The 21,225-nt window shown below is 40.9% G+C and overlaps 1 protein-coding gene across 2 annotated transcripts in view; it reads right to left on the bottom strand.

Annotated features, from left to right (window-relative positions):
- Positions 1-17,187: 17,187 nt before the first annotated feature.
- LRP12 (low density lipoprotein receptor-related protein 12) overlaps positions 17,188-21,225 on the bottom strand; it is a 91,239-nt gene continuing 87,201 nt past the window's right edge. Inside the window, exon 7 of one of the 2 annotated variants that reach the window (XM_010863480.1) lies at positions 17,188-19,937. In XM_010863480.1, the coding sequence (XP_010861782.1) occupies positions 19,071-19,937 (867 nt within the window). In that variant the 3' untranslated portion in view covers positions 17,188-19,070. The remainder of the gene's footprint in view (positions 19,938-21,225) is intronic. The other variant, XM_010863481.1, reaches the window with a different exon arrangement.

Genomic DNA, 21,225 nt, shown 5'->3' with positions numbered 1-21,225 from the left:
TGTCAGACTTTATTTTTCTGAGCTCCAAAATCACTGCAGATGGTGATTGCAGCCATGAAATTAAAAGACACTTACTTCTTTGAAGGAAAGTTATAACCAACCTAGATGGCATATTAAGAAGCAGAGACATTACTTTGCCAACAAAGGTCTGTCTAGTCAAGGCTATGGTTTTTCCAGTGGTCATATATGGATGTGAGAGTTGGACTGCGAAGAAGGCTGAGCGCCGAAGAATTGATGCTTTTGAACTGTGGTGTTGGAGAAGACTCTTGAGAGTCCCTTGGACCGCAAGGAGATCCAACCAGTCCCATTCTAAAGGAGATCAGTCCTGGGTATTCATTGGAAGGACTGATGCTAAAGCTGAAACTCCAGTACTTTGGCCACCTCATGTGAAGAGTTGACTCACTGGAAAAGACTCTGATGCTGGGAGGAATTGGGGGCAGGAGGAGAAGGGGACGACAGAGGATGAGATGGCTGGATGGCATCACTGACTCGATGGACATGAGTTTGAGTGAACTCCGGGAGTTGGTGATGGACAGGGAGGCCTGGCGTGCTGCAATTCATGGGGTCACAAAGAGTCGGACACAACTGAGCGACTGAACTGAACTGAATGAGTTCATTTGTATCATTTTTTTTAGATTCCACATATTAGTGATACCATATGTTTGTCTTTCTCTGACTTCACTCAGTATGACAATCTCTAGATCCATCCATATTGCTGCATTCTTTTTTATGGCTGAGTAATATTCCACTGTATATATGTATATACCACATCTTCTTTATCCATTTTTCTGTGGTGGACGTTTAGGTGGCTTCCATGCCCTGGCTGTTGTAAATAGTGTTGCAATGAATTGGGGTACATCTGTCTTTTGGATTATGGTTTTCTCTGGCTGTATGCCCAGGAGTGGGATTGCCGGCTCATATGGTAGCTGTATTTTTGGTTTTTCAAGGAGTCTCTATACTGTTCCCCATAGTGACAGTACCAGTTTACATTCCTCCCGAGTGTAGGAATGTAAGGAGGGTTTCCTTTTCCTGGAGTGTAGGAGGGTTTCCTTTTCATAGAGGTAGTTTTAAAGGTGAGGGATATTTGTTTTCCTTTATAAGAAAAGGCACTCTGGGGAAAGAAATTCACCTCATCTCTTCTCTTTATGAAAAATGTGTCTGTACCAAAACACAGACAGAGGCAGAAGGAGGGAGGAAGGGAAACAGATAGACAGACATCTCTGCAACAGTGAAAATACCCATGCCCGGAAGAGCCACTTGATCTGGATTTCGTTTTAAATATTCTTAATTATGTGAGGAACAACGATAAATGACATCCTCACCCTCAGGGAACTAAGAGACAACAGTAACACACATACATATTTCAATTTATAACTACATAAACCAGAAGTTTCTACTTTTGAGAGAGGGTAAATATATGAGTTTAGAGGAAAGGGAGAGTTTATTTCTGCCTTGAAAATTAGAGATGGAAGATTCACAAAGAGTATTTGACTTCGGGCATGTGTTGTGCTGTGCTTAGTCGACTGCTCAGTCGTGTCTGACTCTTTGTGACCCCATGGGTTGTAGCCCACCAGGTTCCTCTGTTCATGGGGATTCTCCAGTTAAGAATACTAGAGTGGGTTGCCATGCCCTCCTCCAGGGGCTCTTCCCAACCCAGGGATCAAAACCAGGTCTCCCGTGTTGCAGGCAGATTCTTTACCATCTGAGCCACCAGGGAAGCCCAAGAATACTACAGTGGGTAGCCTATTCCTTCTCTAGGGGATCTTCCTGACCCAGAAATTGAACTGGGGACCCTACATTGCAAGCAGACTCTTTACCAGCTGAGCTACCAGGGAAGCCTGAACTCTAGCACAGAGGACATGAATGGAGAGAGGAGGAGTGGGGAGAGGGGTGGCTTTCTAGGTGAAGGAACAAGCTAGGTAAAGGCACAGAGGAGATGATGGCAAGCTGAGTCTGACCCCCATGTGGTTAAGCTGAGGGGTTAGGGTTGGACAATCGTGGACCAGCCCTTTCTTCTCAGGGGAGGAGCAGGAAGAGGGGACCAAAGAGGGACAGTCAGAGAGAAGGGAGTCCAAGGAGCCCTGTGTGAGGAAAGACAGCAATGTGGGATTTTTCAAGGGCACCAAGATCAAGTGCCCTAGTAAAGGAAGTGGTGGAGAGTGGTGGACGCGCGCTGTTCTGCCGTCTATTCTCATCCTCCTTCTGCCGGTAGTCAGTGGAGTTTCTTTGGCGGGAAATCCTCCACGTGCATTCTCAGAACACTTGTCTTGGTGGAACTGATGGCGCCTCAGGCTCTGGGACTGATCTACTTACCTCAGTGCTCCTGATCACGGCAGGAAGTCATCGCAGCCACAGTGATGTGCTCAGAGATGACGTGGGTCCCAAGAAGACTAACTTAACTAATCTGCTCAGTGAGAGCAGATCCTAACTTGTTTTTGCTGAGCAGAGGGGAAGCTTTTTCTTTCCTGCTGGACTTGAATCCTGGAGGGAGTCAACTACAACAGGGAGTAGTCCCACGAACTAAGCCAGCACAGACAACAGGAAGGAGAGATGGAGAGGGGCTGGTTCTCATGACATGCTGGCACTCCTGAAGCCAACCGTGTCTGATGACCCCTCTTTCAGACTCTCCAGTGTTTGCTTCAGCTGGTTTCCTTTGGATCTTTTGTCATTTTCAACCATCAGCTGACAGAGAAAGGGAAGACCCTTCGAGTCTGGGGACTAAGTAGTCACATGTGGCCTCGGAGATGGCATTTTTAATAATGGAATGCAAGGTTACCTCAAGTCTCAGATTACACACACCTCAAAATGATTAAAAATTAGGAAACATCAATAGAATGCCATAGATTTTGGCAGTCAAGCCAGGAACAAGAAATCCAAGAAGGTAATGCAATTTTTATCAAAAGGCCATTGTGGAAAGGTGAAAAGAATGATTATAAATATAATGAAACTCCACCAAGCTACCCACATAACAACAATCTAGGAAGATAAGATTGGTTGGTGTCAGGGTGGTTGACATCCTTTATGAAACTACTCAGATGAATGACTTCAAAGGTTTCTTTATCTCAGACACTTGATACCACAAAGTGCCCTGTAACACAACCTAACGCAAACGCTCTACATTTAATTAACTTAAACTTGTATCAGAAAAGGGGGTTTGTAGAATGTCACTGAAGCAGGGGGAAATAGCTCATAGAGAGCCACTGACTGCACAGAAGGGAGGGTGAGTTTAAGGAGAAAAGCCAGCTCGCAGCCCCCTTCTGCTCACCGCTGTCCAGATGCAGGACCGTATCCGCCATCTTGCCTGGTGGAGGCTGAGTCTGAGCCGGTGTTCTCAGAAGGGAAGCTTGTCCAGAGACCCCTTACCTCCCTTTTCTCTGCCCTACTCAGCCACCTCCACACCCAGACCTGTGGGCCCCCAGTGGACAGGAAACAGCAACCCCAGACTTGATGGCGTTGTCACTGGAGGACGGCAGGAAGCAAGATTCCTGCTGTTTTGCCTTCTTCTTGCTGGAGAATCAGTTTTACTGGCTAATATACTAAAGTGTGTTTGAGGAACCATTACTCCTCAGAAGACTCACTTTAAAGGAGGGTTGGTTACAAGGATTGTGGATGCTTAACCCAGAGAAACACGTTGTTATTCAGTCGCTCAGTCATGTCCGACTCTTTGCGACCCCATGGATGGCAGCACGCCAGGCCTCCCTGTCCCTCAGCATCGTCCGGAGTTTGCGCAAGTTCAAGTCCATTGAGTTGGTGATGCCATCTAGCCATCTCATCCTCTGTTGTCTCCTTCTTCTCTTGCCCTCAGTCTTTCCAACATCAGGATCTTCTCCAGTGTGTAGGTGAGAGCAGTCGGAAGGCTCTCCCAGTTCTGACTGATGGTCTCAAGGGACAGAAAGGCTGAGCAGCAAAGAGTGACTTCCTTTTCTGAGCAGCTCAGGTTTTGGGGGAAACAAACCTTCCAGATTCAGGCAAATTTAGGTCCTCCACAACCCTGGAGGACCTGAGTTTGCTGTCCCTGTTCTCCTAAGCCATCCTCACTCTTGCTCCAGGCCCCTGTGGCTATGAGGGGTTTCAGGGCGTTGTTTCCAGCTCGAGGAAAAGTTGTCCATGGGGCAGAAAGGAGATGATGAGGGTGTGTGAGCCAGAGTGAACAAGGAGAGAGTGGGGCAGAGCTGGGCGTCTCCAGTATGCCCCCGCTGGGAGTTGTGGGCAGCCCTGGTCGCCTGGCCCTCACTGGTATCAAAGTCCCTGGCAGGGGAATGAGGTTAAACCTGAATCAGTGATAGAAAGGCAGGTAGGTGGCATGGAAGGGAATCAGGAGTCTAGTCCAGCTCTGATGCCAGCTTCTGGTGTGAGTCTGGACAAGTCACTCTCAGGCTCCTCAAATGAAACATGAGGAGCTAGGTTGACAAGAGCTTGTTAGGCTTCCCTGGTGACTCAGACAGTAAAGCATCTGCCTGCAAAGCAGGAGACCCAGGTTCGATCTCTGGGTCGGGAAGATCCCCTGGAGAAGGAAATGGCAACCCACTCCAGTAATCTTATCTGCAGAATCCCACAGACTGAGGACCTTGGCAGGGTACAGTCCAGGGGATCACAAAGAGTTGGGACACGACTGAGCAAACAAGCACACACACAATTTACTCATGTGAGACCAAACTCTAATGCCAAGTTCAAATCCTGGCCACACTTGGGCTTCAGGTTACACAAACAGATGAGCATTGACTCCTACCATCACAAAATTCCCACAGCCATCACTCTTTACACCTCTAGCACTTCTGACTGGGGGCCACAAAGCTCATGCAGACTGTTAGCTAAATATTGGAGAGTCATCCGTTTTTCCTCAGATAGCTCATAGCATGAGCTTGAATAAAAAGCTCCTTCCTCTAACAAGTTAAGAAATGTGGGGGGTCCAGGTCCAACACACCAACATTGACCTGCCCTGGGGGGAAACTTGCAGGACGTGCCACTGAGATAATCCAGGATAATCTTTCCATTTCAGTAAATCCTTCACTTGGCCACCTCTGTAAAGTCCCTTTTACCATAGAAAGCAACATTCCAGGGACTAGAAGGACATCCAGGTATCTCTGGGGCACATAATTCAGCCAATGTCAGTGCCTATCATTGTCCCCCTTGAACAAAAAGATGCCACAGCTCAGAGGTTTCTTCTGCCCTTTTGCCAGCAACACTAATATATACATCCAGAAACTCCTGCCCTTTGACCTCACTCATACAGTGCTATGGCTTCCCAGTTATTTTGAGCTTTCTTAGCAAAATATTTTTCAGCAATGTTATAATACTTAAGGAAATAAAGGAAGTGCCCCCTTGATTAGAAAGAATATGAGTGTGTGTTAGTTGCTCAGTCGTGTCTGACTCTTTGTGACCCCATGGATTGTAGCTCGTCAGGCTCCTCTGTCCGTGGGATTCTCCAGGCAAGAACACTGGAGCGGGGTTCCCATTTCCTTCTCCAGAGGATCTTCCTGACCCAGGGATTAACGCTGGGTCTCCTGCATTGCAGGAAGATTCTTTACCGTCTGAGCCACCAGGAAAGAATATAATAAAGTAAGGTTAAAAACCTTGTACTTTGGAGCCAGACTGCTCTAGATTTGAGTTCTGGCTTTACCATCTGTCATCTGTGGATTCTTGGTTAACCTTCTTAATTCTATGCCTCTTGATTTTTTTTTTGGAATAGTGGTAGCAACCCATAAGGGCTGTATACTTTAAATTAGGTAGGTCATGTAAAGCCTGTAGCACTGTGCTCATCAGAGGTTATTTTTAACCAACGGTTTCATTTCTATTCTAGCATTTTCTTCTTCTTAATAGTTTCACTTTAAAAAAGGTTTATTTATTTATGTTTGATTGTGCTGGGTCTCCACTGCTGCTCTGGCGTTCTCTGGTTGCGGTGAGAGGGGGCTACTGTTCCTTGCGGTGCTCGGGCTTCTCATTTCGGTGGCTTTTCTTGTTGTAGAACACAGGCTCTCAGGGTGCAGGCTTCAGTAATTGTGGGGCGTGAGCTCAGTCGTTGTGGCACATGGGCTTAGTAGCCCCTCGGCATGTGGGGTCTTCCCAGACCGGGATCAAACCCACGTCCCCTGAATTTCGATGTGTATTCTTTACCACTAGACCACCAGAGAAGCCCCATAGCTTTGCTTTTTAAAATGTGAGATCCACAATACTGATCTTGAGGAGAATTTTTTCCAGCTTTATTGAAATATAATTGACATATAACCATTGTATAAGTTTAAGGGCTACACAGAATGATTTGATGTATGTACATGTTGCAGAATGTTTACCACAATAAAGTGAGTTAACGCAGCAATCACCTCCCCATTACAGCTTTGTGTATGTGTATATGGTGAGAACATTTAAAATGAACTCTCTTAGCAACTTTCAAGTGCACAGTACAGTATTGTTAACCGTGGTCACCATGCTATAGTTAATGTACATTGTCCCCAGAACTTATTCATCTTGTAACTGGAAGTTTGTACCTTTTGACTGTCTTCCCGCATTTGCAGCCCTGCTCATGGCAGCCACCCATCTGTTTTCTGTTTCTGTGAGATGCTTCGTTAGATTCTACCTATGAATGATATCATGCAGTGTTTGTCTTTCTCTGACCTGTTTTACTTAGCATAATATCCTCACAGTCCATTCATTGTGTTGCAAATGGAAGGATTTCCTTCTTTTTCATGTCATGGAATACAGTTCCATTTGTTGCCACTTCCCTGGTGGCTCAGACAGTGAAGAATCAGCCTGCAATGTGGGAGACCTGAGTTCAAGCTCTGGGTTGGGAAGATCCCCTGTAGAGGAGAATGGCAACCCATGCCAGTATTCTTGCCTGAAGAATTTCATGGACAGAAGAGTTGGACATGACTGAGAGACTTAAAAAAAAAAAAATTCCATTTGTTGTCCTGTAACAAATAGGCTGTCAGATGTTTCTCTACCAGAGACGGGTTTATTTGGGATCAAAAAGGATTGCAATTTGAGTCTCCAACCATGGTGAGCCACAGGCAAGTCTCGCAGGGTAAGGGAAGGAGAATGCTTTTGTAGACAAGAAAAGGAAGTTGGATTCAGTAAACCAAGAGTCCATGGCTTTTCACTGGCTGAGTTCTTGAAAGGAGAGGAGTCTTTACTGCCCCAGGCTCTGCTATCAGCGCAGGATGTGAGAGCTCCCTCTCTGGTTTCCCAATTCTATTTGATTGACGTTACTGCTTATTCATTTTTTATACATTGAGTATATATATGCCACACACACGCGCATAAGAGGTCACAAAGAGTCAGACTTAGTATATGACACACACACACATACACACGGGTTACAAAGAGTCAGACTTAGCAGCTGAACAACGATGACAAGTATATGCCAAACTGTTCTATCCATTCGTGTGTTGATGTCTTGACTTCTGTGTCTTGACTATTATAAACAATGCTGCAATGAACACGAGGGTGTAGAAATCACTGTCTTTGAAATTTCATTTTGACAAAGTCTTTTTAAGAAGCAAGAGGAAATAATTTTTAAAAGGTATTTGGACTTTGCTACATAGACCAAATAGGGTTTGAATGTTGCACTTCATATATTTATTTTCTTAACAAACAATACAGCATAGAGAGTAAAATCCATCTTTTAAAGTGTACAGTGCTATGAATTCTGAGAGAGACAGGCACTCATGTGACCATGCACCACAATCAAGATAGAAAATATTTCCATCACCCCAAAAAGTTTCCAGCGGCTTGTTTGCTGGTGAGTCCTCTCACCAGCCTTGGCCCCTGGCAACAAGGATCTGCTTTCAGTCCTTTGTATTTTGTTGACTTGAGACTTGAAAACAAAGTAAGCTGCAGGGTATCTTCTGGAAAGTTTACGGTCTTTGGTTCTGCAACTTAGTATAAAACTATTCCTATGCCCTGCTCTTGATGCTGTCAAGGTCTAAAGCTAAAGAAATTCAAGGCGACCCTTACTAGCATTTACCTCAACTTTCTGAGGAATCCTGGGGGGTCCTGGGCGTGACCTCAGTTGCGGCTGAAGCAGGGATAGTAGGTTCTGTTCTGGAGTCCTCAGGACACTGTCTCCAGTTACGTAGATGGACTGATGCCCTGGATGTTGAAGGAATCAGGGTTCAAGGAAGAGCATGAGATACAGAGAGACAGTAGTCAAGGGGCAGCTCCTTTTACCCGCACATGTTCCACCCAGGAGAAGGGGCGACAGAGGGTGAGATGGGTGGATGGTATCACTGACTCAATGGACATGGGTTTAAGCCAACTCCAGGAGATGGTGAAGGACAGGGGAGCCTGGTGTCCTGCAGTCCATGGGGTCGCAAAGAGTCGGACATGACTTAGTAACTGAACAACAACGGCAGTCCCACCCAGGCCCGTGCCCTCTGAAATAGAACCTTTCTGTGTCTGTCCTGTCTGTGCCATCTTGTTTTATACTTTATTTCTCTGATGTAACTGGAAGGGAAATTATGTTGTATGGTGAAATCTCCCTTCTATTAAAACTTTTATCTTAAAGACATCTCAGGAGAAAAGTTACTGTTTTTCAGTGAGAGATATTGAGCATCAGCCAAGGCAAACAGTGAAAATATGGTTTAAGGTCAAGGATAATACCAACTACCTATCTGTTGCATAACTGTGTACCTAAGGGCACTAATCTGTGAGTTTCTGGAAAATGAAAACTGCATGGTATTTATCTTTGTATTCCAAGACCTATCACAGACCACAGCGGTACATAAGGAGTTCACTAACTTCATTTTCACCTTGTCAACATCACATGCAAGATTCTATGCAGGACTTTTTAGTACTTGGTTTGTATCAATAAGAATTCAAAGTTCATTTGAGTGTTATGAAAGCAAGTATTCAATTATCTGTTGAAAAATAAATAACTGTAATGCTGAAATAAACCACTAAAGCGGTTTCTTGTAAAGCCCAACTATTTCTTTGGTCTGCTCAGTAATTTGCTACAAATAAACAGTAAGCCACTCCTTCCCAGGTGACTCAGATGAGAAAGAATACACCTGCAATGTGGGAGATCTGTGTTCAATCCCTGGGTTGGGAAGATGTCTTAGAGATGGGAATGGCAACCCATATTCCTGCCTGGAGAATTCATGGACAGAGGAGACAGGTGGGCTACAGTCCATGGGGTCACAAAGAGTTGGACACCACTGAGTGCCTAACACTTTCACTTCTTTCAAGCCATTCCTGGTGAGCTTTTATCTCTGTTATGGACAGCTGTTATCCTTTAAAGTTGGAAGGGCAAACAGCTTGTTACCTTGTTCTCTTGAATATGACTAATGCATCCTTGGTGGACATCTGTAATGTACAATTTCATATTACGAAATGATGACTTTCTAGAGTTATCAAATATAGTCTTCACATTATGATTTAATGTGAAGTTTTCACATTATGATTTAAAGAGCATATAGCTTGAGCATGATTACTGAGTGTACAAATATTTATGGACTATTTGTTGAATTTTAATACACTGGGCGCTGGGCTAGGCAAGGCCCTTGTATATGACATCTAATCTCTATAGAACTCCATGAGGTAGGAATATTACTGCTGTTTTACAGATGTAAAAACTATGGCTCGGAGAGATTCATTGCCAAAGTAATATAGTTAGTTACTCAGATCTCAAAGCCAGTGGTACCCCCAACCACTTCATTATACTGCTAAGTAGATGAAGATGATACATTTTGTCTCTAATTTAATAAAACAACTACTTTTCTGAAAAATAAGGAAGATTATTCATAGAGTAATAGCTTGTGAGTGCTAAGTCGCTTCAGCTAAATCTGACTCATTGTGACCCTATGGACTGTAGCCCGCCAGGCTCTTCTGTCCATGGGATTCTCCTGGCAAGAATACTGGAGTGGGTTGCCATGCCCTCCTCCAGGGGATCTTCCTGACCTAGGTATAGAGGTCCTATGAGAGAAATATAAATATTCAAATAAAATTTGGTACTGTAGTGAAATGGAGAAAAGTTTTTGAAAATTGCTTAATATGTTACCATAATTTTTGAATAGAAATAGCTTCTTTGTATTTCTTTTATTTATACTTGCTCAACACATGTTCTAAGTCCACAGCATGTAACCATATATTGCTTGGTCTGGGTTCAAAGGAAGTTCATAATTTTGGCCTTTTTTATAATAAAATAAAGAAGTCTATGCTAAAATGTCACTCTTTTGTTTAGTGAATCTACCTTTCATTGAGATATAGCCATGTAATCAAGAAAAACAGGACATATTTCTTACTATATGAAATATGCTCTTAAAACTCTACTAATATACAAAATGCATAACACTCAGTGGAGGGGAGTTTGGGAAAAAAGATCATTTTAATTTGGATAATGAGTCTGTAATAATGACAATTAAAATTTATTTCAACCTCTTATTTCTTTCATTTAATCCTTAAGCATGTATGTTATCCCACTTTCCAGATGATACAATAAGATTTAGTGAGATCAAGTGATTCATTCAGTTCTAAAACATCTAAAGTAGCAGAACCAGGATTCAAACTGTAATGTGTCTGACTCCAAAGCCCATGCTTTCCCATTACACTCTATTATTTTCCCTTAGTAAAGCTTACATGTTCCTTTCTGGGAGGATATTAAGCTTCTTTGGGTTTTAGCCTCTTGTGAGCACATGGGAGTATTCCTTCCAAGGCACATATGCAGGTTAAGAGGCAATAGGCAGGACTGAACATACAACAATGGACTGGTTCAAAATTGGGAAAGGAGTACATCAAGGCTGTATATTGTCACCCTGCTTATTCAACTTATATGCAGAGTACATCATGAGAAACGCTGGGCTGGATGAAGCACAAGCTGGAATAAAGGTTGCTGGGAGAAATATCAATAACCTCAGATATGCAGATGACACCATCCTAATGGCAGAAAGCAAAGAGGAACTAAAGAGTCTCTTGATGAAAGTGAAAGAGAAGAGTGAAAAAGCTGGCTTGAAACTCAGCATTCAAAACCTAAGATCATGGCATCTGGTCCTATCAATTCATGGTAAATAGATGGAGAAAAATTGGAAGCAGTGACAGATTTTCTTTTCTTGGACTCCAGTATCACTGTGGATGGTGACTGCAGTCATGAAATTAAAAGACACTTGCTTCTTGGAAGAAAACCAATGACAAACCTAGACAGCGTATTAAAAAGCAGAAACGTTACTTTGCTGACAAAGGTCCTTACAGTCAAAACTGTGGTTTTTCTAGTAGTCATGTACAGATGTGAGAGTTGGACCACAAAGAAGGCTGAGTGCCAAAGAACTGATGCTTTCAAATTGTGATGTTGGAGAAGACTCTTGAGATTCCCTTGGACAGCAAGCAGATCAAACCAGACAATCCTAAAGGAAATCAACCCTGAATATTCATTGGAAGGATTGATGCTGAAGCTGAAGTTCCAATACTTTGGCCACCTGATGTAAAGAGCCAACTCACTGGAAAAGACCCTGATGCTGGGAAAGGTTGAAGGCAAAAGGAGAAGGGGGTGGCAGAGGATGATGTGTTAGATATCTCAGTGACTCAGTGGACATGAATCTGAGCAAACTCTGGGAGACAGTGAAGGATAGGGAAGCCTGGTGTGCTGTAGTCCACGGGGTTGCAAAGAGTTGGGCATGACTTAGTGACTGAACGATAACAACAAACCATGCGTGCCCTAAATTAGGGCAAATTACTCTTGTCATGTTCTAGCACTGGTTTCCAAAGTTTATTAATTCTCAAACCACTTTTTTCAAACAAAAGCTTATAGGAAAGTCCAAGATATAAACAGCTGGTGCTGGAAGACATGATCATGTAGCCTCCTTTATTGTTTATGGAGCACTCACACTGCACTTCACAGTCACTATTCTAACTGGCTTTTACATACATTGTCTCACATAATCTTCCCAACCACTGTTGTTATTCTCAACTTCAGAACCTGTGGAGGAGTTAGGAATGTCATTCTCCATGGGTGAGTGAGACTCCTACCACACTTGCTTCATGGAACAGGAAGTCAAAGGAGTCAGGCCAAGGCTGGTGCAGTTGCTCAGAGACAAGTGGCCTGTTTTCTTCTTTCCCCAAACCCTCAGAAGGAGGCTTCTCTCCTTCTGGATGTTGAGTACACACATTTGCTCCAGTGAGGGGACTGAAAGTGAAGTGAAATAGTTGCTCAGTCGTGTCTGATTCTCTGTGACCCCCATGGACTGTAGCCTGCCATGCTCCTCTGTCCATGGGATTCTCCAGGCAAGAATACTGAAGTGGGTTGCCATGCCCTCCTCCAGGGAGGAGGGACCCAGGGATCAAACCTGGGTCTCCTGCATTGCAGATTCTCTTACCACCTGAGCCATCAGGGAAGCCACTAATTATCCTTTCTACAGGGGACTAAGTGATCTAAAATTACTGCTGTTCTAGGAGACCCCTGAAGACCCTTCTCCAGATTCAGTCACTATGGCAATTTCCTCAGATCCCAGGCTCAGCAAGGTCCTGTCTCTTGGGTCTTGGAACTCCCTTGAACTCATCACAAATGGGCTGCTACAGTTTCTTTTCCCCTTTTCTTGCTCCCATTCTGATGTTTATTCTGGGTTGCTGGTTCACGTTCATGATCCTAGGGGAAGTGGTTGCCCTCAGAAGCACCCAGGAAGCACATCTTCATGATCTTCAGAAACCATGAATATTTCTGGACTTTTCACATACAAGATCTCATCTAATTCAAGCTTCAGAGATGTTTTCTGTTTAACATTCAATGACAGTAATAGCAAAGATGTAGTCCTTACGATGAGCCAGGCACTGCTTCAAGAGCTTTACATACAGTAATATTCCAAGAGGCCCGTCATCCCCATTGATAGATGAAGATCTAAAGTGCAGAGTGATTAAGGGACTTACTGAAGATTGCATGATAGGAAGGAGTAGGGCAGGCAATGTGGCTGTTTTTATCCACAACATTGCCTCTAAAAATAAAAAAATATGTTATAGACTCTTGCGAGTCCATGGACTGTAGCCCGCCAGGCTCCTCTGTTTATGGAATTCTCCAGGCAAGAATACTGGGGTGGGTTGCCATTTCCTTCTCCAGGGGATCTTCCCAACCCAGGAACTGAACCCAGGTCTCCTGCATTGCAGGTGGAATCTTTACCGACTGAGCTATGAAGGAAGCCATAGGTTACAGTAACATATAAACTTAATTGAAAAATATTAGTAACATTAACATTCATACTGCCTAAATGTGCTTATCTAAATTTGCACCAGTGCTGTGATTTCTCATCCAAATATACTAAGGCTAATTGTTGTATTTCTAATAACCAAGATATGCACAATTAATGTACTTGACATATGACAGAGGAGATGAGTTAATGTGATATCCTTTTAGCAAATGTTTTTTTAAAACATGATTTATTCTTGGCTGCCCTGGGTGTTCTGTGCTGCACATGGGCTTTCTCTAGTTGCAGTGAGGGGAGGCTACTCTGGGTTTCGGAGTGTGGGCGTCTCACTCACTGCAGTGGCTTGTTTTGGAGCACTGGATTCAGTAGTGGTGGTGTGTGGGCTCAGTAGTTGTGGTGAGTGGGCTTAGTTGCCCTGCAGCATGTGGGATCTTCCTGGACCGGGGATCAGAAGTGTGTCCCTGGCACTGGCAGACTCCCAACCACTAGACCACCAGGGAAGTTCACAAGTGACCCTTACTGGGACTGTAGCACCGTTTTTCTGCTTAAGATATTAATTCTGGCAATTTGGTGTTTCTTACGCATCAGGTACTCTCCTGAGATGGATTACAGATGTCACACATTCTTGGCTATGTCTACTATGGAGTGGAGTCTATTTGTCTTTCTGTGGAATCTGGATTGGTTTTAGTGGTTTGTTTGACCAACAGAATACGGTAGAAGTGTTATTTTGGCCCTTCTGAGAGTAGGTCCTAAGAAGCTTGTGCAGAGATGTCCATCAGTTTTTAAACAGGGGCCCACTTGAGTAAAATGGGTCAGACTGCGGTCCTTTTCTCCCTGGAACTCAGGAGGAAGGGTGAGGGAATGGCCAAGCAACCTGAGTGGCGAGCAGCAGGCAGGTCACCGCAGCATCGCTGGGTCTGTGATAGAGACTCAATGAACACCTAGTGAATTCACTCTGCTCTTTTTCCCTTTATTCTAAACGTCGTATGCACTTATTTCCAGCTTAACAGTGGATGACAGTGGTAAGCAGTAGTAGCAGCTGAAACCCCAACGTCTTGCTGGAAGACTCCCCTCATCATGTGCTTATGTTCTCAGTCCTAGTGAGTGACATGAGCTCAGGCGGGGCTGCGACCTCTGAGCCTGTGTGACACAGCCCTGTGGTTGCCCCTCTTCCTTCATACCAACACTGGAGCTCTGATGGACAGACTGATAAGACAGTACAGGGGAGAAGATCTAAATGGTACATGATATACTGAGTAATATCTAATAAAATCTACATCCTGTAAACAGGGAATATACGTCAAAAAAAATGATCCTGGATATTAAAAGTTAAGGAAAGATAATAAACTCCCCACAGTAAATATAATACACATAACATTCTCTGATTCTGATGCCAAAAAAAAAAAAAAAATGAGAATAAAGCAATCAGAAAACAGTACCAATATCCACACCGAATCTGCTATTATTTGGTAAAACAAAAAACAATACATAGCAAAAAAAGGAAAAAATGCTTCTTTTATACAACTTGTGGGTTAAGGAGGAAATAAAAACAGAACACCTGGAATATAAAAGTAATGACAACACTAATACACCTAAGTGTTTTGGCCTATTTAAGCAGTGCTCAGAATTAAGTTATGACCAATCTAGACAGCATATTAAAAAGCAGACATTACTTTGTCAACAAAGGTCCATCTAGTCAGGGCTATGGATTTTCCAGTAGTCATGTATGGATGTGAGAGCTGGACTATAAAGAAGGCTGAGTGCAGAAGAATTGATGCTTTTGAACTGTGGTGTTGGAGAAGACTCTTGAGAGTCCCTTGGATTGCAAGGAGATCCAACCAGTCCATCCTAAAGGAGATCAGTCCTGGGTGTTCATTGGAAGGACTGATGCTGAAGCTGAAACTCCAATACTTTGGCCACCTCATGCGAAGAGCTGACTCATCTGAAAAGACCCTGATGCTGGGAAAGATTGAGGGCAGGAGGAAAAGGGGACAACAGAGGATGAGATGGCTGGATGGCATCATCGACTTAATGGCCATGAGTTTAGGTAAACTCTGGTAGTTCGTGATGGACAGGGAGGCCTGGCGTGCTGCAGTTCATGGGGTTGCAAAGAGTTGGACACACTGAGTGACTGAACTGAACAGAATTAAATCTCATATTAATAATTAAGAAAATATAAAAACGATTAAATTGAATGCTAACAAGGAGTTAAAAAAACAACAACAAAATAAGGAAAGCAAAAAGTAGGACATTTATTTAAGGAAATCAATTAATTGGAAAACAGAAAAATAATAAAAGAGACACTCAAAGCATACCACTTGGGGTGAAACAAGCAAACAAAAACAGCAAATTAGGCCAACTACTAGCTATCTTAATTAAGAAAATAAGGGAGCAAGCATAATACATACTCAGGGGAAAGAGCCACACACACAAAAGAGGAAGGGGTAACTCTGCTCACCACTGGGAAATGAACTTGAAAACCTGGACAATATGGATGGTTGATGGTCCTAGCTAAGACACAGAAACTACACACACCAGTTACCATAAATACCAAAAGAGCTGTTAAAGAGCTATTTGCCAAACATTGACCAGCACCAGGTAATTTCACTGAAATCTTAAGGAAAATTCCATTGTTATGCAAACTGTTCCAGAACTCAGGAGAAAGAAAAATATTTCCAATTTACCAGCATAAAATCAATAACAAAGCTTCTTAAAGGTAGTGCTCAAAGGTGCATGCACACACACACACACGACTAATTGCACTGATGAATACAGATGCAAATCTAAATAAAATATGGAATAATCTGGAAATACATTGAAAAGAGTAATACATATGGTCAAGTAGAGTTTATTTCAGGAATTTAAGGATGGTACAAAATATATTAATAAAATTCATATTAAAAGGTCAAAGGAGAAAAATCATATGATCATCTCCATAGAAAATGAAAAGGCATGTGATAAAATTCAACATGCAACCTTGACTAATTTTTTTAAAAAGCAGGGGTCAACAGATACTCCTTAATATGATTAACTAAATGTATATATCTCAACCCAGTTCATTGTAGCCAATATATTTTAACATTATTCTAGAAATACTAGACAATGCAAGCAAGACATAAAAAGAGGTATGCAAACTGGAAGACATAACTGTATAAATGGAAAACACAAAAATATTAAGTGAAGTACTATTAGAAACCATAAGAAAATCAGAGTCTGGTAGCTGAGTAGAAAACATTTTACCTTTTGTATATACCAAAATAAGACTAAATTATAAATCAAAAGGACTTCCTTAATAATGGTAACAAAAATAATAAAATTTCTTAAGAACTCTTGAAGAACATTACAAGATCTCAGTAAAGTAAAACGTGAAGCATCTTCAAAGGAAACAACAAAAAGACTTGAACAAATGGGAGCCATTTTTGGATGACAGAATTTTTAACATGATAATGATGTCAAATTTCCCCAAGCTGATCTATAAAACTGTCAAAAAAAAAAAAAAAAAGTCCTATGGGTTTGTTTGGTGGAACACAAGAGTTGGTTCTAAAGTTCAACTGGAAGAATAAGCAAGAATATTGGAATACTTAAAAATTACAGTTATTAAAACAGTGGAAGACTGGTACAAAAAAAGAAAGGCAGGTCAGTTGAAGAGAATGGAATGGGAGTCTAGAAACATATCCACACAATATGAAAATCTGCAATATGATAAAAGGGTCATTTGCAAAAGTGAGGAAAGGACAGATTTAATAAACAGTCTTGCAGTAATTAGGTAGTTACCTAGGAAAAAAAAGTGGAGCCTTAAATTCAAGACAGATCAAGTGTTTAAACGTGAAAAGTCAAAAAACAGAAATACCCAACTTTACTTTTAACCTTCAAACAGTAGTAGATATACCTTGCCTTTGAAAATAAGTGCAGAAGAGAATGCATAGTCTGTTACAATTTATATTATATCACATAGCATTTATACACATGGATACATTTATGTATGTTTATGGTGTTTCTGGGGGGGATACAAGAATGTAGTGTTTGTACCTTTTTCTTTGAAAGGGAACTAAAAGATGAGTGTCAGGAGTAGGAGACAGACTTGATTTTTTTAATGTTTAAACCAAGAAGATGTATTAGTTAATTTAAACAAAGAAATTAAAAACACATGCCAGAAAACAAAAACAAAAAACCTATACATAATAGTATATAATTAGTAGGACCCAAACAAGGTTAATTTGGTAACCCAAATTCTGACAGTAAAATATTGCATAGGAGTTTAAAATGTCTGAAAATAATATAAAAAGAGAACTGCTAGAGTTACTGAATCTTCTAAGATACGTCAATTTTTTCAAGGGCAAAATAATATTCAGATCCTTAGGGATTTTTACCCTTGAGAACTGGTATAAGCTACTACTTTATGATAAGAGAGTTAAGAAAGACTATCTCCCTTTTTCTTCTAGACATACTGCATATTTCATGGCCTGAATTTGTATACACACCAAATAAAAATAAACAGCAACTTCAAGTTAAAAAGTACCTCAAGGCAATACAAAAAAAGTAATTTTAATTTTTGATACATATTAAAACATTTCAGTCAGTTCTTCCTGACAGCATAACACGACAAATACACAAGAAGGCAAACATGCTTTAAAATGACATTCAGCAAAGTATTTAAAATTTAATAAATAGCAATAATCACACACAAATACATTTTTCATACTCAATCATTAAGCTACTAAAACAGACAGCTAAAAAATAAATAAATGGGAACTGACAATAAAAAAATATGCGGGGTTTTGCAATTCACTTTACTTTAAAAAGGGAGGTGATCTGAATGACTTCTTAATTTGCTTTTCATGTAGCATGATCCTCCCCTCATGAATAAAATATATTGAAAAAAATCACCTTCTTACAAGAATGCAGTCTTTAAATACAACAAATAAATATGAAACCAGCAAAGCAACCTCAAGTTGTAATAAAAATGCCCCCTCAACCCCCCAAAAAGCTATGGAAATATAGTCATCATGATAGCAAATAATAGTATTTAAAGTGATAGTGCTTCTGCACTAAACTCATCTGAGACCTTAATATGATTTTTAGTGCAAATCCCTAGGGTCCAATACAAGCATAACCCTGTATCAGGGAAAGACATTACCAGTTGGAACTTATCTTGTACAGTTTTTGTACACATCAAGTTCAAGATTTAATGCATAGTAGAATATCTTCATCTGCTTAATTTGTCCTTAAATAGAGATGAAAAAGAAATGACTTGGGATTTTTACCATTTGGTCTGTACCATATTAGAATATTAAAGTCAACATTAGAAAACCTATAAAAGAGTTTTGTTTTTTGCCATTAATTTATCTAACTATCTAAATTTCACATCATTGCATGTCAAACATGAGAGAAAAAATTTTAGACAAAGTTTTTTTTTCCCTTTGACAAGCTCATGTTATGATGAAATACAATAATGCTCAGACAAATGTTATATAAATAAAAATAGATGAGTATAAGGAATTTTTACTTTTTATATCAACAATCTGAACATCTAGTGTATTAACTTACGAGATGAGTTGGCAAAAGCATAAAGGGTTTAATTAAAAGAAGGTATCATTCTGAACAAAGAAACATTTTAACATGGGATAGATAAGCTGACAGTCAAATGAGTTTCAGCAGCCATATCTCTACTGCTAACCACAGTACCAGAATGAAAACAATTAGAAACAAATGGAAAAACATTACTGAACAATCTGAATACATAATGCATTTTTAGCTGCTAAAATAGTAAACTCTAAAGTTCATAGAGTTACAGTTGTTTAATTTAACCATGCAGGCTAACATATGATAATAAGAAATCACCCTGCATCTTTTTTTTTCTTTTTAAATGAAAACTAGTTTAATTGTAAAGTTACAAAACAATGAATGGATATTGCTCCAACTTGTACCCAAGCTCCCTGATGGGATCCGTACCTAACAAAGTAACAAAGCTTCATCATCGCTCGTTTCAGTTTTCAGCGTTGCTTCTAAGCAAGAGGCCGGGATCTGGGCAGTGTGGACGATACCACAGCGCTCACAAGGGCCATCACGACTACTTGGCCTCACTCCAGGATTTGTTCCACTATATGGTTGTCTGAACCCTTGCCCTTGATCGGAGGCAAGATCAAGAAGCGGTCTGGAGCAGTCATTCACATCAAAGTCTGAAGCTCCTTCAGAAACTGGAATTAGCATTTCGACATCATCATCTTCTTCTCTTCCATTTACCCCATTATCAAGCTGTCTCAAAGGGCTCTGGTTCTGATTCGAAGAGCTTGATCGCCCTAATGTAAAACGTACCCAGCGTAGCCCCTGAGTCATTCGACTTAGCGCACTTGTGAGCTGGTGCCGTGCTGGACTCACACTGGGGGGTTCCACGCTGGTCACATCCCGTCCGGTCTCTGTGTGACCCCCTCGGGCGCTCTGAGTGGAGGAACTTCCACTTGCTCCCACCGTTGCTTCTACAGCTGTCGTGGGAGGGACTTTTTGGGGCAAAGGAGCTGTAACCCCACCCGATGCTCCTGCCGTATCTCTTCTCTCATTTTCTGTGTCTGTGTCGTCAGACTCCACGGAAAACAGACTTCTGTGAGTATGATTTCTTTCAGGTTCTCTGCTGGTACTCTGGCTAGGGACAACCTCATCTCCATCTGCTGAGACCAGAGCCAATGACCCTGAATGGCGTGACCTTGCAAAATTAAAAATACGATTCCAGATGTTGCTGGATCTGCCTGCCATAGGGAGTCTGATGGAAGTAAATCCAAGCTGAGACCGTACAGCCAGTCTCAGGTTTTCCAAAACAGATGCCTGCAAAAAAAAAAAAAAAATCTTAAGACAGCTGAAAACAAGGTATTAAAACTGTGTTGTGGGTAAAAATTCTATTACTCATTGTTAGGGTCTATGAAAGATAAATTAAATTCTCTCATTAATACAGGTTCATCCCACTCCAGAAACTAACCTATAACTGGAACCACTGTTCACTGTGTTTAAGATTTTCTTGATACTTTATATATGAACTTTAAAATGATAATGTCAATCACAACAGCAATTTTGTTTTAAAACTTCACACAGTAATCCAATCCTAGAAATGTACCAAAGATGAAAATGAAATTATTTGATACTTCTTTAGCTAGGAGCATAGAAAAATCTCTACCATAATTCTCTAAATGACTTACAGGAGTGTGAAAACCAGGCTGTTTATCTGTTTGTTTAGAAGAGAACAAATCAGACTTGATTTACAAGGTCAAAACCAAGGATTTGTTGGATGAGTAGATACTGAGAATTTATTTATATTACCATAAACAGAGGAATTATTATATTTGTAATGCAGCACAGAAAACAGAAAGTCAAAGAAAATAATTTGTTTATAGCACTAGTCAATGGTATCTGATACATTTAGGTTTCTTCTCAGTCTTAAAAGATTTAAGTCTTATTGTCATGTTAAACATAAATTATAACCTTATTCTTTGAAAACTGATGATTTATAACTAGTGCATTTGGGAGGTGACCATATTGTTCAACTGAAAGAAAAACTTACTTTTTTTGTAGATGAATGACTATCAATTATTTAAAAAAACACAAAAACCCAACAAGCTACTGTTATAAAAATAGTCTTTAAGCTCCATCTAGTGGTTATAAAAAGGAGTAATCAAACTTGGAACAAATACAGCTTTCATCAATCTGGCATTTAGTATTTTTAAAACATAGTATATCCAAGAAACAATGGTAAGTTGATATACTCCCTTTCAAATGGCAGCTTCTATCTGCCAAAATGAATGACTCTTGCCCCTCCTCCTCACAGAAGAAAAGAAGGGAAGAGAATAAGAAAATGTGATAGTATGTTCTCCATCTCTCTCTGTGACTGGTACTGCATTTATTTGTGATTTCCATATAGACTTTTTGAACATAATTCCTGAAATATAATTCACAGAAAGCTAAGAAGCTACTATCATAGGAATATCTCATAGTCTTGCCTTAATAAAGAACAGATTGTCAATAAGAAATCTGAATATCAGCATATATAAATTTAGTATGCCAGTAAGATTTTTCACCAATTATGAATATAAACCAAAAGTGGTTCACATCCCTATGAACT

Source organism: Bison bison, unplaced genomic scaffold (genome assembly GCF_000754665.1).
Source record: "Bison bison bison isolate TAMUID 2011002044 unplaced genomic scaffold, Bison_UMD1.0 scf7180017864491, whole genome shotgun sequence".
In the NCBI taxonomy this organism is placed as follows: Eukaryota; Metazoa; Chordata; class Mammalia; order Artiodactyla; family Bovidae; genus Bison; species Bison bison.
Note: the sequence above shows the minus strand (reverse complement) of the source record. Positions and strands in the feature narration are given on the sequence as shown.